This window comes from Orcinus orca, chromosome 3 (assembly GCF_937001465.1).
Source record: "Orcinus orca chromosome 3, mOrcOrc1.1, whole genome shotgun sequence".
Lineage (NCBI taxonomy): Eukaryota > Metazoa > Chordata > Mammalia > Artiodactyla > Delphinidae > Orcinus > Orcinus orca.
This window is the reverse complement of record NC_064561.1, coordinates 84,595,650-84,615,169: the sequence shown is the minus strand read 5'-3', so window position 1 is coordinate 84,615,169 and position 19,520 is coordinate 84,595,650. Positions and strand designations below refer to the sequence as shown.

General features: G+C 41.5%; 1 protein-coding gene across 4 annotated transcripts in view; it reads left to right on the top strand.

Moving 5' to 3' along the window:
• SNCAIP (synuclein alpha interacting protein) overlaps positions 1-19,520 on the top strand; it is a 149,854-nt gene that overhangs the window by 117,903 nt on the left and 12,431 nt on the right. For all 4 annotated transcript variants that reach the window (XM_049707173.1, XM_012532169.3, XM_049707172.1 and 1 more), the window contains 4 exons: positions 7,284-7,409; positions 12,376-12,545; positions 17,535-17,627; positions 18,263-19,331. In XM_049707173.1, the coding sequence (XP_049563130.1) occupies positions 7,284-7,409; positions 12,376-12,545; positions 17,535-17,627; positions 18,263-19,331 (1,458 nt within the window). The remainder of the gene's footprint in view (positions 1-7,283; positions 7,410-12,375; positions 12,546-17,534; positions 17,628-18,262; positions 19,332-19,520) is intronic.

The window sequence follows — 19,520 nt, the reverse complement described above, 5'->3', positions numbered from 1 at the left end:
CAAAATCCATATGATGGAATTTTACAGAAAAATATTCATTATATAATATTGAATTAAAATGTATGATACAAAACTGTTCCTGTAATTTGGTACCAACTTTGAATTTTGGAGAGAGAGAAAGAGAAATAGATAATAAAACTAGAAAAAACTATGTCACAACTTGTTTTTATAGTAATTATCACTCAGGGTAGAATTATAAGTGGCTTTTATTTTCTTTCTTATATTTTTCACTTTTTTCCAAATTTCCTACCATAAACAAATTTAACTTTTGTCAAAAGGAAAAATGATAGATTTTCTTGAAACCAAAATTAAGAAGAAAATCTTTGGTATGGCATTAATCGAGGAAGTCTCCGTCCATTAAAGATAAGCAATCACACTAACTAAATGAGTCTCAGTTACAACCAGTTTCTGTGTTAGGAAATCCCAGTGTGAGTAACTGATGTACACAGATCACAGTCCAGTGTATGCAGTAAAAAATCATCACTAACTCCCTTTGAGAAGGGTGAGTATAAATTATCTTTTTAAAAAAAATTGGAACCACAAAATGCCAATCTCCGTCTTAAAAAAATATAAATAAAGTCAGCACTGTATTAAAATAGATTTAATCACATTTGTTTGTGGCAAAGAAAATTGCTTCTCATGCATATAACCTTATCCCTTTGGCTTCATACACTTTCCCAGTGGCAGTAAATTGTGGTATTGTCAACAAGAGATTATGCTTTTTCAAGCATGACAATCTCAAATTTTAAAAATAGACTCCTAGAATATTACCACAGCCTTTCTTCAGGGGGAGTCATGTTAGGTGATAGTTTATTTTGTGCCATGGTAACTTCAATTAATATATATGTAATGTTTCCTATATGTACCAAGCACCATGCCGTTGGATTTTGTGTACATTATCTGCCTTATGCCTTAAAACAACCTTATTGGATTCTGTTGTTTTTATCCCCATTCTATAGATGAGGAGACTGAAAAAAGAAATCTTAAGTGGCTTGCATGTGGTCTAATGGCTAGTAAGAGCAAAGGCTGGATCTCAACTCAGGTCCTTTGGCTTTGGGACCAGATTCTGGTTTTCCTCCATTTGTATAGATAATTTGTATAGCTTGTTTACAGTGGCATGGATACAGCTGCAGAAGTCCTTTTTTACAATTTTATCTCTCAATACGTTGTGATATTTGGAGTGTCTTAACACAGCTCGTATGAAATTCATGGAATGAAGAAAGGAGCAGGAAGAACATTTAAAATTTGTAAAAGCCAATGTCTTTGAAATAATGACTCCGTTTTCTTTGTGTATTGCATTTATGAGCCCCAGTCATGTGCTCTACAAACAAACATAAGAATTAATAAGATTTGTTAAGATGCCCTTTTTTTGCTTAGACTGGCAAAGGGGAGAATAGTATTTTCAAATGACCAAAAGAATCATTAAGACAATAGTCTTCATAAATCATTCTCAGTATAAAACAAAATTTTATTTCTTCTCAAATTGTCTGAGTAATTGTTTCATACCCCTGATTTCACTTGCTTATGTAAAGCCTAAAGAGGAATTTCAGATATCAGTGAAAAGGCTGACTGCACTTTTGGAAGAGCTTGCCGAAGAAAAGGAGGAAAGGATTGCACTGCTGTTCTGAGACTTTAAGTTAATAATTGGGCATCCGGCCTTCTTTGTCCTGAGCAGTGTTGCTTATATGTGCCAGTTTCTCTCTTCAGCTCTCACAGCAGGCTTCTCATAATTTTGAAGCTATTGGGACAGAACAAAAGAAAGTGCCATTCCTGGGACGGGTTGGGTGATAGTGTAGTTTGCTTGGCTGGACTAGAGGAAAATATGTAAATTAGTGACCTATGTGAAGAGCCATGTCAAACATTTGCTTCATGTTAGTATCAGTCTTCAGATTGTTATTTCAAGCTGATAAGCATTTTTAATGACCTCAAGTACAGCAAGGCATTCCAGCAGTGCCTTCAGGAGAGCATTCCTAACTACGTAGAAAACGTAGAAGCCCATTAGGACTGCAAATTCTGCCCAGCCATCCTACATCCACCGCGACCACTTATGTAACAGATAACCTGTGGAGATGCTGAACTTGGAACCATTACAAGGCTAATATTTTCACAAGGAAGACTGTTATTGAACAGTTTTCTAATGGATTCAGCACATGCAGGTTTTTCTACATCAAGCAGGCACTTGAGTGTGTTCTGGTTTTGTTTCTTCAGTAAATACCCTTGGAAAGGACAGTACAGAGGAAAATTCCTCTCTTGGTTTATTTTAGTTGCCCTCTGCCCCTCCTATAGATTCTTAAAGAACGAGCTCCATTTGACTCGCAATTTGTGTCCTTTTACTGGTTAAAATTACCTTTAAGGGCTCCAGAACCGCAGGGTAGCCAGCAGTTTTTAGTGGTCTTCTGGAGTGGTAGATCTTTGGGTGATAGGAATTGATTTTCTTCCTCTTGACACACCAGGTCTCGGAGGGGGCAGCTATATCATTCCCTGATTGTACCTAGCAGAACCGGCCACAGGGAGCATGAAGGTGAAGGCATGAGGGACGCTCAGGGAATGAGCAGGGGCGTCCTCGGATGGGCCTGCTTTGCTGTCCCTTGAGAGAGATGCTTGCTGGCGAAACAATTGAGACAGAATTGTCTCAAGTCAAAGTCACCGCCTGTGTAACTTGGGCAGTTTTATTCGAACATGAAGGTTCAGATGGTCTCGTCCAGGATCCCAGCAAAGCTCTTGCCCTCAGGTGCTTGGGGGCTCCGGCCTGTTTCGCATTGGTCACTGGTTCAGTGGGCTCTCTGATACTTTCAACATCAAACTTATCATTTTGTTTCTGAATCTTTCATGGGACTTTTGGTCAAGGAGTTTTGCTACAGAAACAACAGGAATCATAGCATTAAGCATTTACCAAGAAAGAGCACATTTGCCTACGCTATGTTCATTCTCCATTTTAAATGTTTGCCCTGATACAGATCAAAAAAAAAACAAAAAGCACTTTTTCAAAAAAGAAAAAGCTCAGCGGTTCCTACGAATGGTCATGAATAGGCATGCTGGTGAGGGGGTTCCTTCCACAGGCTGTGTTATCGTTTTTCCACGGTTTACTTTAAAAAGGGGAAATATTCTGTTGACTTTATTGTTTCATTGTCATGGGGTAGAAAAAAGTAAACAACACTGAAAGGGTTATGATTGCAGATGAAAGCAAACTGAAAAATCTTTGAATGGCACAAGCATTCATCTGCTCTCCAAGGACCTTTGAAAAAGCTTAACCAACACAGAGCTCCACAACCCACAGACTGACAGTTAATGTGATTTCTGTGACCCAAGGGTTGGAGAGGGAGTGTGTCCTTTATGGAGTCAGGGGTCATGGGGCAATGAGCCATGGTGGATATTCATATTCAGAAGACAGGGAACATTAGCTCCTGAGTCTGAGTTTAAATCCTAGCCCTTGCATACGTTTACATTTTTCAAAAAAAGAAAAGGTCTCCCTGGACCTCAGTTTCCTCATCTTTAAAATGGAGATAATAGAACCTTCTGTACAGGGTTACTCTGAGGTCCAAATGAGAAAAGCCACATGAAGCACTGCCCACTGCCAGCACATATTAGACACTAGGTAAATGTTGGCTATTATGGTTATTGGATACCTTACACTTTATTATTTTTATAAATATTATTTAATATATTTATTTCACTATGAGTGAAGTATCAGAGAAATTGGACAAAGAATTATTTAGGCCTTAACCTATTTAATCAATTCTTAGATGTATTTTTTTTTCACATTTTACTATCTCTAGATTCTACATTTATCTTACAGTAAATGACAATATGAGATTATTGCTGGCCATCGTTTTACATTTGAACGTGTCAAAAACTGGAGTGAATCTTATAATTGATGGCACGTTAGAGTTGATAACCTATGATCACAGACAAAGCTGCTTCCTTTTGAACTTATGGCTGTAACAAAACTGTAGACATTTTATTGATACCAGTAATAAACCGGTGGCATAGTTTTCAATTACATTTTTAATTGGACTGTCCAGCAAATCTCATAAATTACATGCATTAATTGCCGCTTTAAATAAATTGCATTGCCTTTAAGAACGTGCAAAATACAACATTAAAACAGGTCACCAAAAGAGCAGAAAATCTCAAGAGGAGGAAACAAGTACATGAAGTAGGTTTCAAGTCGTTAGATGTAAGTTGAATGGGTAGGTGGGTGCGTGGGTGATTGGGTGGAACGTCAGTTGCAGAGGCATTCTGTAAAACAGAAATAATACAGAAGAGCCAGCCCATCCGTGGGACTGCATTGGATGTTCTCTGAAAGCAATGCCTATGGGAAAATGAAGATCTGAAGTTACATTCTTCCTTTAACATCTTCCTGATACACACACACACACACATACACACACATACACACCACGCACACACTGGTGGGGGGCAGAGGAGAGAACCCGCGGAATGTCTGAAAGATAAAAGAAGAGGTGGGCATCGTTGCATATATATCTATAACATGTATGCATTTACAAGGGCCTTCTTAGTTGGAGAAAATAGCTGTATTTGTTCTGTTCTCCTTACTAGATATTTGTCAAATAAGTCACTGTTTAAATTGTAGGACTGTGGATCTCTGCTGGAATGTTCTCCAGAATCAGAGCAGAAAGCATTTCTCAGAGACTGGATGCTAAACATGCTTTTACCCAAACCAAGGGATTCTAGCCATCTCCATGTCCCTCTCAGAAATCCTAAGTGGACAGCCAGCCCATCCCTTTGAGCAGTGCTTCTGTGCACCGTATCGTAGGGGAGATTGTCATTTCCATCGATTTCTCAGTGAACAGGCCAGTTGCATAGCTTCTTATTAAAGTAAATTGTCCACTGCAGAACACAAAACTGAATTGGAGGGGCTGGGCAAAGACGTGCCTTGTTCTGAACAATAGGATAAACATTCTTCCTTTATGTAAGTCTTGCATGTTGAATTGGGTAAGAGCCTTAATTATAGGAAAGAATTATCCATGACATCGTAAGAAAAGCAGGCAGGTTGTCATAACAGTATGGACTGCACCTGACTGGGAGAGTCAGGGGCCAAGGCAACTCCTGCCTCACACAGACCTTGCCCTGTTCTCCCAGGTCATCAAGCCCCTGCAAAGTCCAGGTCTCTAGATTCTGCCCAGATTTCTACAAAGGGAAAATTCCTAGTCTTAGGAATAGTATTCTATTTCCTATAACTCCATTACTGTAAGTTATTCAGTTATATTCAGTTATTCGAAACACTGAATTATAATAAAGGGCATTTTCTATGCATGTGGAATAGACATATCCACTATAATATTTAATTGAGTCTGAAAAACATGAAAGTATGCCTGACAAGAAGGTACATATAAAACGTTTCTGAGTATCTTGAACTCCTCTGAACTTTACTTGCTAAAGAGAGAAGCTGCTAGAGTATCAGAGAATATCCAGTTGTCTTCTTCAGTTTTCTGATTTGTAAAATAATTGAATTGGATCATTCCCTAAAATCTCTGCCACTTCGCATTTTTAACATTTAATATCATGGGGGTCACCACAAACTTGACAATGACATTGAAGATGGCAGCACTGTCCTTTTCACCAGTAGGGGCCCAGCAACCTGCCCGCTTGATGTTTCTGTGTCTTAGGCATTGACTTCTAACCAGTTGGTCATGTCATTGATCTTGAGGTACACCCACTCATCCAGATCTTTTCAGGAGTTAAGATCACATGGTTCGATCATCTGTCTCCAGATAAAAATATTTCGGTTTTTTCCCTACCTAATTAGGAAAAATAAAGGAAGTTGTTGTACCTTATGCATTCGAAACGTCACCTGCTCTGGTCCAAATGTCACTCCCAGCTTCCTCCAAGTTTGCCTCTGAAGAAGAGGATTAAGCACATCAGCCTATCTTATCGTACTCCTACCTCCCAACCCTAGCCTCCAGGCTTTGCTCCACCTCATTCTCTAGGGACGTGGAGGGTTTCACTTCCTACAAGATCTGTCTGCTTTTGCAGCTAACACTCACCATGCTTTCCCGGGGTGCATTCTTGGTCGGTTGTAGGTATTGATTACATTTTCTCTCCTTGCTCTTTAGAGGGGTTACTCCCTGCTTGCTCGTGTAAAAAAAGGTGTGGTACAAATATTCAGTCTCTCCCTGATGTCACTGATGCCTTTATAAACAGTGCCCTGTTCCCCACATGAGGGGAGAAACATGAAAGGAGCTGGCTATTTTTATCCAGCATTCCTTTAGCAGATTAGTTGGCATGTTCAGAAGGTGAAGGCAAATTTAATCCAGAAAAATATAAAAGTTCATGACCAGTCCAAGCAAATAACTGGAAAAGAAAATCCTTTAAAAGGCTAAGGAGAGGTTCAAGGCTATTTCAAACGCATGATCATCTTTTTAAATGTCAAATTCCACCCACTAAACTTCATGCTGTTGTTTTTACCACTCTCATATTTTTTTAACATTATGTTTAATTTTTCTATTTTAAAACAGTGAATTCCCATCCCCGTGCTTTCTCCTGAGGCCAAACGTAACATGTAAATACCACAAAAGACTCAGTGGGTAAAATGCAAACAGATTATGACAACACACACTGACTGTTCTGTGTCTTTGCTTTTGAAAGGTTGTGTTCAAAGCTTTGGGTCCCCTTCCTTTAACATAGAAGAAGAGAAAGATTTATCTGTTAAAACAAACAAAAAAAAACACCAACATTTGGTCAGAAAAATCAAGAGGGTCCCAGTTTTATTTCAGTGTGGTTATCTTATACTTAGCAATTTAAGATGTTGCCTCTTTTTTGTAAGCCTATTGATTGTACGGTATGGGATTAGGAAGGCATGGTTGAAGCATGATAAACTTAAAGTAGAAGCTAGGTATCTCAACAGTCCAAGGTTTTACAATAATATTCTTGAAGCCTGCAGATAATATAACAAAGTAACAAAAACATTGCCTTGGACTCAAAAGACTGGACTGGTTCCAACATTGACTGTCTCACTGTGTGACTGAGGAGGTACTCAAACTTTCTGTGAATCAGTTTTCCCACCTGTAGAATAAGTAAGCAAAACAAGAGCGTTTCTGAGATAACTTTCTGCTCTTCAAATTCTCAGAGCATTCTTCTTTCATTAACTTTAGTCAGAGATGCAAGAATTTTCAGTTCATACTGAATGGAAATGTCTTCCTCGTAAGGTAAGCTTGGCTATATCTAAGCTTCACATGTTGGAGTTTTGTTTTCCTCTGTCCTTATATTAGACTTCACTATGTGACAGTCTATTAATTCCAGCCTGTCCTTGTGTTTAATAGGAAAAGATTCTGCTGTGGCTTCTTCAGTTCATGCAAGAGCAGGGCATCTCACTGGATGAAGTAGACCAGGAAGGCAACAGCGCCGTTCATGTGGCTTCCCAGCATGGCTACCTCGGGTGCATACAGGTACACAGGCCCTGCTGCTCTGGAGAGAGAAATGAGTGCATCAAGTAATAAAACAAAACATGGGAATTTTGTTCACTGGGAGAATGTCTGGATTAAATCAGCTTTTCCTCTTATAGTGGATCATGAGGAGTCAAATTGATGCATTTGTATTTCCAGAAATGCACACAAACACTGGCATCAGTAACTGTCTGGGTTTCTCCTGGAGTGTCACAGGATGTTGAAGGGGACACTTCTTGCCCGTGCAGCATTACCTTAAAACGCCAATGCTGAGGACAGTGAAGTACCCCATGTTCTCAAGACAGCAGGAAACCACTACCAGACTGACATCGCTGAGTCCGTCACATGGAGGGTGCGCCCTTCCTGCTGTCATTAGCACACTTCGCCTTCCCAAATGTCTGAAACACAGGACCGAATTTTTAAGAAAGAATGAGAAGAATTCCTCAGAGTAGCAAGCAGGAGGCTTGGGAGAGAGAGTGGTGTGGTTTTCTTCTCCCGTTCTTTGTAGTAGGACTGAGCTTCCCCAAAGCATTCAAAAAGTCCCAGAACTGATTACAGGAGGCCCTAGATATTGGTCCCCTCTGCCCGTGGGCAGGCTCAGCAGGGCCTCAGTTGGCCAGCCGCTCCACCCAAGAGCCTCCGGTGGCCTCATCCTTTTAGCCCAACATACCTTGGGAATATTACCATGTCCTTTGTGTGCAGTGATGTAGAGAGGTTGGGGAGCAGAGCCACAGGAGGTGGGGAGGCCCTTCCCCCTGCCCCAGGCCACCTGGAGGTACATCCAGGAGGGCTGCTTAGAGAGCACAGGGTTCCTACAGGAAGAGGGGTTGGCCTCTCGTCCCACAGCTGAATGCAGAGCTGCACAAAGCTGAGCCACACCCAGTGCCGCCATCCTAACAGCACATAGTGGGAGGCCCTGCGAGAGTCCTCAGAAGCTTGGGGCACACATGAACGTGAAAACTGGGTATCTATTATATACAATAGTTTACATCTGCTAATCCCAAACTCCCAGTCCTTCCTTCTCCCACCCCCTGTATAGCACAGGGAAATAGTCAATATCCTGTGATAAACCATAATGGGAAAGAATATTAACTAAAAAATGTCTCTGTGTATAACTGAGTCACTTTGCCGTACAGCAGAGATTAGTACAGCATTGTAAATCAGCTATACTTCAATTAAAAAAAATTTTTTTTAAACTGGATAGGCTTTTTTACCTAGAAAATATAAGGCCCTGACTGACAAAACGAAGAGAGAAGAGAGCTGAAGAGAAGGAGGGAGAGTGACAGTGTGAGAAGAGGAAAAGCTTTGAATTGGAAACAGAGTTTAGAATTGACCTGGAATTTAATTTATGAACATAAATCATAATTACCAGAGTCCAACCAGTCACACCATTCTCATCATTGAAAATGACCCAACATCTATGGATTTGTTCCCACATCTGCCTGAGATGTAGGAAAGGGCGATTGACAACGTATGGCTGAAGGCCATGATTAAAGAAAATACTTTTACCTCACCAGATTTATACAGTTCAAAGTATGTGTATGTAAGAACTCTAAGAAAACAACACTCTTTTTCAGCCTTATTAGGTATTGTTTCTTTTATTCCAAACTCAATGGGTACTTACTGAGGTCCTACTGTGAGCAAGGTAGACTGTATCTCAGAGAGAAAACTGGGAAGTGAGAACTTGCTCGGGAAGGTAGAGAGGACTCAGGGAATTCAGACAATGTGGAAAAGCAGTAAACGTAAGAGGCAAGAGATTCATAAAACCGGAAAGCAGAGGTCACAGCGAAAAGCCCTCTGCAGAGTCTCCTCACATGCAACCACTCTGTGGAAAGCCACGCTGATAGGAAATATTTCAAGTGTCTGGGAAGTTTCCCCACTGTTGTTGGCGAAGCGTGCATCTTCTAATTTAAGACACCAAGTTGTAAAAGGAGTGATGAGAAAAGAGAGAAATTTAAATTTTTACCAGGATCTGCAGAAAGATGAAAGGAGTAGCATTACTTTTTGTGGAGGAAAAATAATTAAATGAAGACTGAAAACTTCATTTTTCCATGTGACAAAACACTCTATATTTAATAGTATTGAAGTAGACTGTTTTTATCAGCCAGTAAATGACTGCAACCCAAAGAAAACCAGCTGATATCACTAATTCTGTTTGAGATCTTAACTTATTTTCCTTCTTAATATGTGAGGAGAGGCAGTCTGTCTTTTCAGAGTGTTCGTCTCTCCACTTAACACAAAAGATATTTTTGGCGCTAGACACCATGGATGTGGAAACTTGAATAATCTTGGAAGCGGGTCTATCCACTGGGTGTGAGAATAAAAAAAAAAATAGGTACAAAGAGATTGAAAGTAGAAAAGGGGGTGAGCGAGGACCTTTATGAAGTGAAGAGGGGAACTGAGTATGGAAAACATTGGAAAGATAACTGCAGAGGCCAGAGTCAAGGGGAGCGATAATAGTGCGTTTATGCTGAGTCTCTGAGAGCTCAGGGTGAGGTGATCTCTGCGACACCCTGTGACGTGGGTGGCAGTGGCCTTATAGCACCTTTTGTGGTGAGTGATCCTAAACCGAGAGGAAAATGAAGCTCCTTAATGACTTCTGAGTCTAAGTAGTCTAGGAATTTAAAAATCACAAGTATTTCTTGTGGAAAAAACATTTTCTATTACTAAAATAAATCCAGAGGTCTACAGACTGATCTTGATAGCGTCAAAAAATACGGCAGACTCTGACAGTTGATTAATATGGATGCAACAGCTTTCTGTGGGGTCTGTTGTCATCACAGCATAAAAACAAGAGAGTTTTGATTTTTTTTAAATTAACAATGTCAGGGAATTCCCCGGCGGTCTAATGGTCAGGACTCCGGGCTTTCATTGCCAAGGGCAAGGATTCAGCCCCCGGTCAGGGAACTAAGATCCCACAAGCCGAGGTGCAGACAAAAAAAAAAAAAAAATGAACGATGTCAACCGTGCTCCATCAAATCTCTCTCCCCTCTACTAATGGTACCCTGGCCAGATTCCTTAACTTTTTGCTTTTGTTTGACTATTAACAAATTTACTTCAAACCAGTTTAAAAATCTCAGTCTTATTTCTGGTTCAAAGCATTCTCCTCCCCAACCCAGATCAGACTCAGAGTGAGAGGGACTTGGTACGGGACGGAGGCATGACTGGTTTTTTACACACCACCTTAGCTCCTATTCCCCTCTCTCTTCTGGGCTCCGGTGTTGGGGACAAAGGGGAGGTATGGAGAGAAAAAGTCAACTGTCTCTTTGCTTTACTGCCAGAGGTCATGGCATCTCCCTGAAAGTTGTCTTGCTTCTTTAGCTCACTATGGTTGGCCACTGATGCCCTCTGGGGAAGCCTTCAGAGGCTGAATCTCTGGTGGGCACGGTGGGTGGGGACTTCAGAGGGTCCTCTAGAGCCTTCCCACTGATACCTGAGACAGGAGATCTGGCCCCGACCTCACACCCTTCTCCGCCATACAGTCCCCTCCACCTGTGTTGCACCCCACCGCCTCCTGTTGCTAAAGAGCCCTCTCCTTTTTTTTCTTTTTAATTTTTTAATTTATTTTATTTATTTATTCTTTTGGTTGCATTGGGTCTTCGTTCCTGTGCACGGGCTTTCTCTAGTTGCATCGAGCGGGGGCTACTCTTCATTGTGGTGCGCAGGCTTCTCATTGTGGTGGCTTCTTTTGTTGCGGAGCATGGGCTCCAGGTGTGCGGGCTTCAGTAGTTGGGGCACGTGGACTCAGTAGTTGTGGCTTGCGAGTTCTAGAGCACAGACTCCGTAGTTGTGGTGCACGGCCTTAGTTGCTCTGCAGCATGTGGGATCTTCCCGGACCAGGCAATCGAACCCATGCCCCCTGCATTGGCAGGCAGATTCTTAACCACTGCGCCACCAGGGAAGTCACCCGAGAACCCTCTCCTTTTTGATTGGGTGATAACAAGCTCACAGCAAGCTCCCTTCTACAACGTCTGCTCAATATATGGGACATACCCTTGCCATGGCACGTGGTGGGAATGTGGGCCCTGCCATGACAATTCTCTCCTGTTCTTTTTATTCCTGATTGGGTAGGTTCAGCAACAGATCATGTGCACTGCCCAAGTAAATAGGAAAAAGTAAACAAAATTCCTTCTTTTTCTTATGGGCATCCCCAACTTCAAGGGCCCACCCACTGAAAGGGACAAAGCCTCTCACCACAGACACTGCCCTGCACACCTCCTAGAGGAAAGGACTCTAAGGAAGAAGGAGCCTCCACCCCTTCCCAGTCTCCTTCCGAGGCTGTTGTGAGATTGATAGTAGTGGGATTGGTTGGCTGCATCGTTGTAGGCTCCAAAACGAGGCATCTGACACTGACCACTGAAAGCTCACCAGAGGCTGTCCTTTGTGTGTGATGGTACTCCTCAACCCAATCGTGTCCCGCTGTGGGCTCTGGTGACTGGTTTTGGAACAACAGGAAAAGTTCCATTCAACCTTCTGTTACAGTCATTAAAAAATACGGATGTTTACGGATGGACCTAGAGAATATCATACTAAGTAAGTCAGACAGAGAAAGACAAGTACTATATGGTATCACTCGTATGTGGAATGTGAAAAATAATACAAATGAATCTATATACAAAACAGAAACAGACTCACAGACATAGCAAACAAATTTATGGTTACCAAAGGGGAGAGGGAGGCAGGGGGAGGAATAAATTAGGAGCATGGGGTTAACAGATACTAACTACATCAAATAGTTAAACAACAAAGACCTGCTGTATAGCATGGGGAACTATATTCAGTATCTTGTAATAACCTGTGATGAAAAAGATCTGAAAAAAATGTATATAAATATAACTGAATCACTTTGCTGCACACCTGAAACTAGCAATATTATAAATCAGCTGTACTTCAATTCAAAAAAATAATAAATAAATAATGTTTAGAGGGAGGTTCTGATACGATCACATGTCTCCGCATTCTCTGACAGACCCTGGTTGAATATGGAGCAAATGTCACCATGCAGAACCACGCGGGGGAAAAGCCTTCCCAGAGCGCTGAGCGCCACGGACACACCCTGTGCTCCCGGTACCTGGTGGTGGTGGAGACCTGCATGTCGCTGGCCTCCCAGGTGGTGAAGCTAACCAAGCAGCTGAAGGAGTGAGTGACCTGTTCGTTCCATGAGAACCAAGTCTGGCTGCTCATCGTTGTGCTTAGGTTTCAGCCAGGTCTTTGGAAGGCTCCCTCCTGCTGGTCTTACAGGAATTCCCTAGCATCCTCCTCATCTTCTTTTCTTCCTCCATCCCAAGTCCTCACGGCCAGCATTCATGCCATTTCTGCAGAGGCAAAATGATATTTAAACAAAAAAAAATGCAGAGCTAGCTTCCTAAGCAGAGAACTTAAGCCACAGTGGACAAGGGGAAGGAGCCTCTCTCTGTGCTCACATCTCAGGGTCAGATGACGTGGCAGGTGCGGAAAGCACACGTGGGCATCATCCCAAACTTCTGTCCTTAACAGTCTAGCAAATCATCAAAAGCAAGAGAGAGAGAGAAGGGCTAGAGATGGGCCAGTTTCTCAGTTTTCTCAAAAAGAAAAAATGTATATTTGGGAAATTACAGACAGGTCACTTGGTAAATATCACTGGCAAATTTATTATAAACATTAAGCAGACAATTCATGAATCCTCAGAATTTAAAATCCTCAGAATGTAAACTTAGCGTGATGTTACTTAAAACACTCTTTGCCTAGCTAAAATCAGTTCTTTTTTGATGAGATGATTCAGCTGGTACACACTGCATACCTAGATGCCAGGGAAGCATTTCTGGAAGGCTGCCATGATATGCTTGAAGAAAGGAGGACCAGAGGAGAGGCCATCCGAGGGGTCTCCAGCAGGTTGGAGGATTAAGGAGCTGATGCTCGTCTGAGGGGACCAAGGTCAGCCCTTGGAAAACACATCAGCCAAGTGACAGCTGCCATACTAGGAAGGGGATCATTGAACGTCAAAAATAGTACTCAAAGTAATGGTGACAGATTAGGAGGACAAACCTTAAAAATTAAATTTTAAGGAAAAAAATGAAGTTTTACTTTAAAATTATAAAAAGTTTTTTTTTTTCTTCTTTCCTTGTGAAAAAAGACCTGTGGTTGGTAGGAGGCCTTAACTGATTAGAAGTGTAATTCATGCAACAATATGACAAGTCCTGAGATCCTCTGGTTCCTCGCTAAGCTCGGGGAATTGTTTTCTCTCTCTGCTTCTATCCTCTTGCCTTAGAGGTAAGAGTCTCTGTACTCCTCTGCTTCTCCCCCTGCCAGTACCTAGAATACTCTCTTTAATGAATTTAGGCTTTTACTAGGAAAAAAAATAAAATTTAAACTTAAAAATTAGAACGGTTCCTTTCCCTCCAAGAATCCTCTGCCCGGTTACACAAGACACCCCTGGGGCAGGTGAGCTAAGCGAGCCTGAACGTCTGGGGAAAATGCACACAGATTCATAACTCAGTAAGTTATCTTGCTACAGCGAACATACTTGTACACGTCTTTATGTACATGTACTGGTGTTTCTGAAAAGTTCCTAGAAGGGGAATTGCCAGAACAAAGTGCATATGTATTTAAAATGTGGATAGATCTCGCCACCGTCCTCCAGAACTGTTGTACCAGTGGACACTCCCCCCAGTAGTATATGGACATATCCACCAAGAGGAACTTTAAAATGGTCCAATGGAATGTTTTTTCTTAAGGTTTGTACTCAGAGGAAAGATCACAAAACCTTCCACTGTCTCTTACCACAGAGTCGGAGAAGCTTTCATGAGTTACAGCATCTGTTTTATTGGTAGAACTCTTCAAGGTCAGGGTCTTGGCTGCTCTCTGTGTTGATGATCCTGGGATAAAACACACATGTATGCTAATAGACAGCAGTTCTTCCGCTGTCTCCAAACTGAATGCTGTAGACAGTTGTAGTTAGGCCAATGACAAGATGAAATATGAGAAGTTACGTTGTAGACCCTAGTTGTGTACTTACTCTGCGTCTCAGTGAGGTTGGCAAAACTAGAAATGAACAGAGAAATTCACTTAGTCTATCCTCAGTACACTGTACCCTTCAGGTTCTAGGGCATCAATAACATCAAAAGGTGCAGGACGAAGGACGGAAAACACTAGTTTTTCAGCCCAAAATTGTTGAGTGGGAGACAGTCTTGAGTGCCTTTTCCTACTAGAATATTTTTACCAACCGTTTGGAGTTAATAAACATAGCTATTATTTAGAAATGGCAACCTTCAGCTCTCTTAGAGATCCTGATCTACAGGCGTAGGTATTATGGGTTGAACTGTGGCCGCATAAAATGATGTGTTGGGGTCCTAACCCCTAATACCTCGGAATGTGAGCTTATTTGGAGATAGGGTCTTTATAAAAGTAATCAAGTTAAAATGAAGTCACACACACACACACACACACACACACACACACACACACAGTGTATTTTACTTTCCTTAAGTAAAAAAAGAAAATTACAAAATACAGTGTGCAGTATAATCTCATTTCTAAGAAATCCCTCTCTCTCCCCCCACCCCGCTCTCCCTGCCGCCCCAAGCTGGTATGACACACTCCAAAATGTTACTCACTCTTTCTAAATGGTTTGAATTTTTAAAGTAATTGTATTAATTTAGCCATCAGAAAAAAACTAAGTTAAACAAAGCTAGCAAACTCTTTCCATGTTGGGTAAAAACAATGAAATAACTTGGTATTTTTTCAATAAAGAGAAAACAATGTATGGTAACACTCGATTTACTCTGGACATAGAAGCGTATTATCAGAATGTGCATTAAAGTTAAGAAAACACGTCAAAAGCCGTAGGTTACAGAAAGTGAAATCTGTTTAGAAAACACATTAATTATTACAGAACTTGGAAAAAGGAAAACTGATTCTGATTTTAGAGGAGTAAGCAGTATTTACCGAACTCTGCAGTATTCGTGTGGTACCCGCCCCCCACCCCCCGCCGCAAATTGTCCCCCAAAGATGTCTGTCACATCCTAATCCCTGGAAGGTATGAATATGTTACCTTACATGACAAAAAGGGAATTAAGGTTGCAGATGGAGTTCAGGTCACCCTGGATTATTGGGGTTGGTCCAATCTCATCACATGAGTAACAGTAAAGAGAAGGCAGAAAAGGAGATCAGAGAGACTCAAAGTGTGAGAAGGACTCAATCTGCTCTTGCAGACTTTGATGAGGGAGGAAGGGGCTGTGAGCCAAGAAGTGCAGTAACCTCTAGGAGCTGGCAATGACCCTCAACTGACAGTCAGCAAGAAAACAGAGACCTCAGTCCTACAACTGCAAGGAACCGATTCTGCGCCTGATTTGAGTAAGCAGGACATAGACTTTCATCCTAGAGCCTCCAGAAAGGAATGCAGACTGGATACCTCGATTTTAATCTGGAGAGACCCATTCTGGTCTTCCGACCTACAGAACTGTAAGATACACATGTGTTGTTTTAAATCACTAAGGATGTAATAATTTGTTAACAGAAGCAGAAAATTAATACACTTAGCATCAAAACTGGTAGCAGCTCTCGTGAGCAGGGATGAGGAACTAAACAAATGAGTTACAAGTGTTCTTAAAAGGACTGCCGGGTCTTAGATACTGGCTTGAGGAAGCCCAGTCTTCTCCTTGCCAAATGTCACTGCACATACTCAACAGCTGTCGGCTGCCTAAATTTAATCCCGTGAGAACAGATTTGGATAATAACCTTCCATCAGCCCCCAATACTCTGCTTTTCTCAGAAGTGGTCAGTCTTAGTCCTAACATTTCATCCCTAAGACCTAAGAAGTCTGTGATCTCATTTTTCTCACTCATTCTGTGACTCACGTACTGAAAACTTAATTGTCTAAAGGAGGAGCCAGCAATCTTTTCCCTAAAGAGTCAGATAGTAAATATTTTAGGCTTGTGCACCACATGTTCTGTGTCATAATTACTCAACTCTGCTTTTGTAGCGTGAAATCAGCACTCGATAATATGTAAATGAATGTGTATGGCTCTGTTTCAATAAAACTTTATTTACAAAAACAGGTGATGGGCTGGATTTGGCCCATAGTCTATAGTCTGTAGTTCGCTGACCCTAGTCTCAAGAATGCATACAAAATAAAAATACGTAAGAGCACTCTACTTTTCCCACTTTGAAATTTGGAACTGCATGTCAAGTTTTTTAGAAAAACATTTAGTGAGGGGTTAAAACAGATGAAGAAAGATTAAAAGGAGGTTAAACTCCTTTTATAGGGTTCTTAGGTGTCAGAGTGAATTATGACACAGTCAAGAAAACTATTTGGAGGCAGAAATCACAAGTATGAATGGAGAAAGAAAGGACTCTATTCTCTAGATTCTAAAAAAGCCCTCAGAAAGGACTCATCAACTTTTAAGTATAATAGATGAGCATGTGAAATATGAATATATAAAAATATGTGAGCATATGTCTAGTATACTAGTCTGCTAGGGCTGCTGTAACAAAGTACCACAAACTGCCTGGCTTAAACAACAGAAATTTGTTTTCTCACAGTTCTGGAGGCTAGAAGTCTGGAATCAAGGTGTTGACAGGGTTGGTTCCTTCTGAGGGCTGTGAGGGAGAATCTGTTCTGTGCCTCCCCCCTAGTTTTTGGTGGTGTGCTGCCAATCTTTGGCATTCTTTGGCTTGTAAATGAATGAATCACCCTAATCTTTGCCTTCATGTTCACGTGATGCTCTCGCTGTGTGTGTCTGTCTCTGTGTCCAAATTTTCCCTTTTCTAAAGGACACTTCATACTGTATACTTTCTACCTATATACACATATATTAGGGAAACTTTTTCTATGTCATAGATATTCAAATATATTATCATTCTTAATAGCTGCCTTCACAGAAATAACTATAAATTATTTACTCAGTCTTATTGATGATCATTTAGGTTGTAGTTTTTTTACTCATGTGAATAATGACTATCTTTTGGGGTACTTTTGATTGCATCCTCAGGAAAATTTCTAAATTATAAGGATGAAGATTATGCACATTTGTAAGATTTTTAGATTTATTGCAACTTATCGAAAATCATCATGAAAAAAATGTATACCTGTTCATTTATGATAGTAGCAACGTGTCAGAGAGCTTATATATTTTGGTTTGTTTTTCCCAGACAGACAATGCAACGTGTCACACTGCAGAACCAGCTCCAACAACTTCTGGAAGCCCAGAAATCAGAGGGCAAATCTCTCCTTTCTTCGCCCAGGTAATACCAGGAACGTTGGTGGTTAGAATTCTTAACTGTCTTTAATGTGAGAGCCTTCTTTTGGACTTTCTTTTAATATCTTTTAAGAAGATAACAGAAAACATTTTATTCTTATAAAGAGGAATAAAAATGAGCTACCACATGGAGAAAGGCACTGGACCTAGTGTCAGAAGACTTGAATTTATCTCTGGCTGTGCCATTTCTTCTTTCCAGGACTAGAAACAAGTCACTTACTCTTTCAGAGTCTTTTATTTCTTCATCTATGGAATGGAAATAAAGATATGTAGGTTCATAAGGTTGTTGAAGATGGGATTAATTGAGAAAATTTGTGCAAAATTAATGTATAAACAATAAAACAGTAGTTTATTGTAGTTTTGTAAAACTATTTATTGTAGTTTTGTAAAACTACAAAAGAATAAATTTTGTAGTCAAAGCAAAAGGTATGAGGCATACTATACTGGTTCTGGTTGCCACCATGGAATGCTTGTAGATTGCTTGAAACACATATTCATTATTCTTATTTCAGTCTTAGTGATTTGTAAGTTATTAGTGGCATTTAAGCCATGCGGTGATTTGTGGCTGAGTTATTTTAACCCAGTAGGAAGTCATCTCATATGTCCTTCATCCTCTTTCAGTTCACCCTCCTCCCCAGCTTCCAGAAAGTCCCAGTGGAAATCCCCAGATGCAGATGATGAGCCTATAGGCAAAAGCAAACCAGGAATCCAAGAGGGGATTCAAGTTCTTGGAAGCCTGTCCGTGTCCAGCCGGGCTAGGGCCAAAGCTAAAGACGAAGATTCGGATAAAATCCTACGCCAGTTATTAGGAAAAGATATTTCAGAGAATGTCTGCACCCAGGAAAAGCTGTCCTTGGAATTCCAGGATGCTCAGGCTTCTTCTAGAAATTCAAAAAAGACCCCACTGGAGAAGAGGGAACTGAAGTTAGCCAGGCTGAAGCAGCTGATGCAGCGGCCACTGAGTGAGTCTGACACGGACTCCAACAACTCTGAGGACCCCAAGGGCACGCCTGTGAGAAAGGTTGACAGGCCCAGACCACAGCCTGTCGTGGAAAGCGTGGAGAGTATGGACAGCGCAGAAAGCTTACACCTGATGATAAAGAAACACAGCTTGGCATCAGGACGCAGGTTTCCTTTTAGTATCAAGGCCTCCAAATCTCTGGAGGGCCATAGCCCGTCCCCCACCTCAGAGAGCAGCGAGCCAGACTTGGAATCCCAGAGTCCAGGCTCAGGAACCGCGCCCCCAAACCAGCCCTCTGGAGAACTCCCTCAGCCCAGCCCTGACAGCACAGCTGCCCAGAAAGTGGCCACGAGTCCCAAGAGCGCCCTCAAGTCCCCATCTTCCAAGCGCCGAACGTCGCAGAACTTGAAACTCAGAGTTACCTTTGAGGAGCCTGTGGTGCAGATGGAGCAAACTAGCCTTGAACTAAACGGAGAGAAGGACCGAGATAAGGGCAGAGCCCTCCAGCGGACCTCCGCAAGCAGTGAACCAGGGGATCAACTGAAAAGGCCTTTTGGAACCTTCCGATCCATCATGGAGACGCTAAGTGGCAACCAGAACAATAATAATAACTATCAGGCGTCCAGCCAGCTGAAGACCTCCACTCTTCCCTTAACCTCACTTGGGAGGAAGACCGCAGACGGTAAGGGAAATCCAGGGAGCTCTGCTAGCAAAGGAAAGAATAAGGCGGTGAGTGCTATTTGGAGAATATCCTTTTTATTCCTTTAAATTAATTATATTGTTCCGAACACTCCAGATTGTTGCCCTTGGCCACCTTGAGGGCATCCCCAGGAGAATTCCAAAGGATTCATGAAAAGCCAAATTCATGTGTTTCTAATGAGATATGTCGTTTTAGAGTACATTTTGAAAATACTCTAA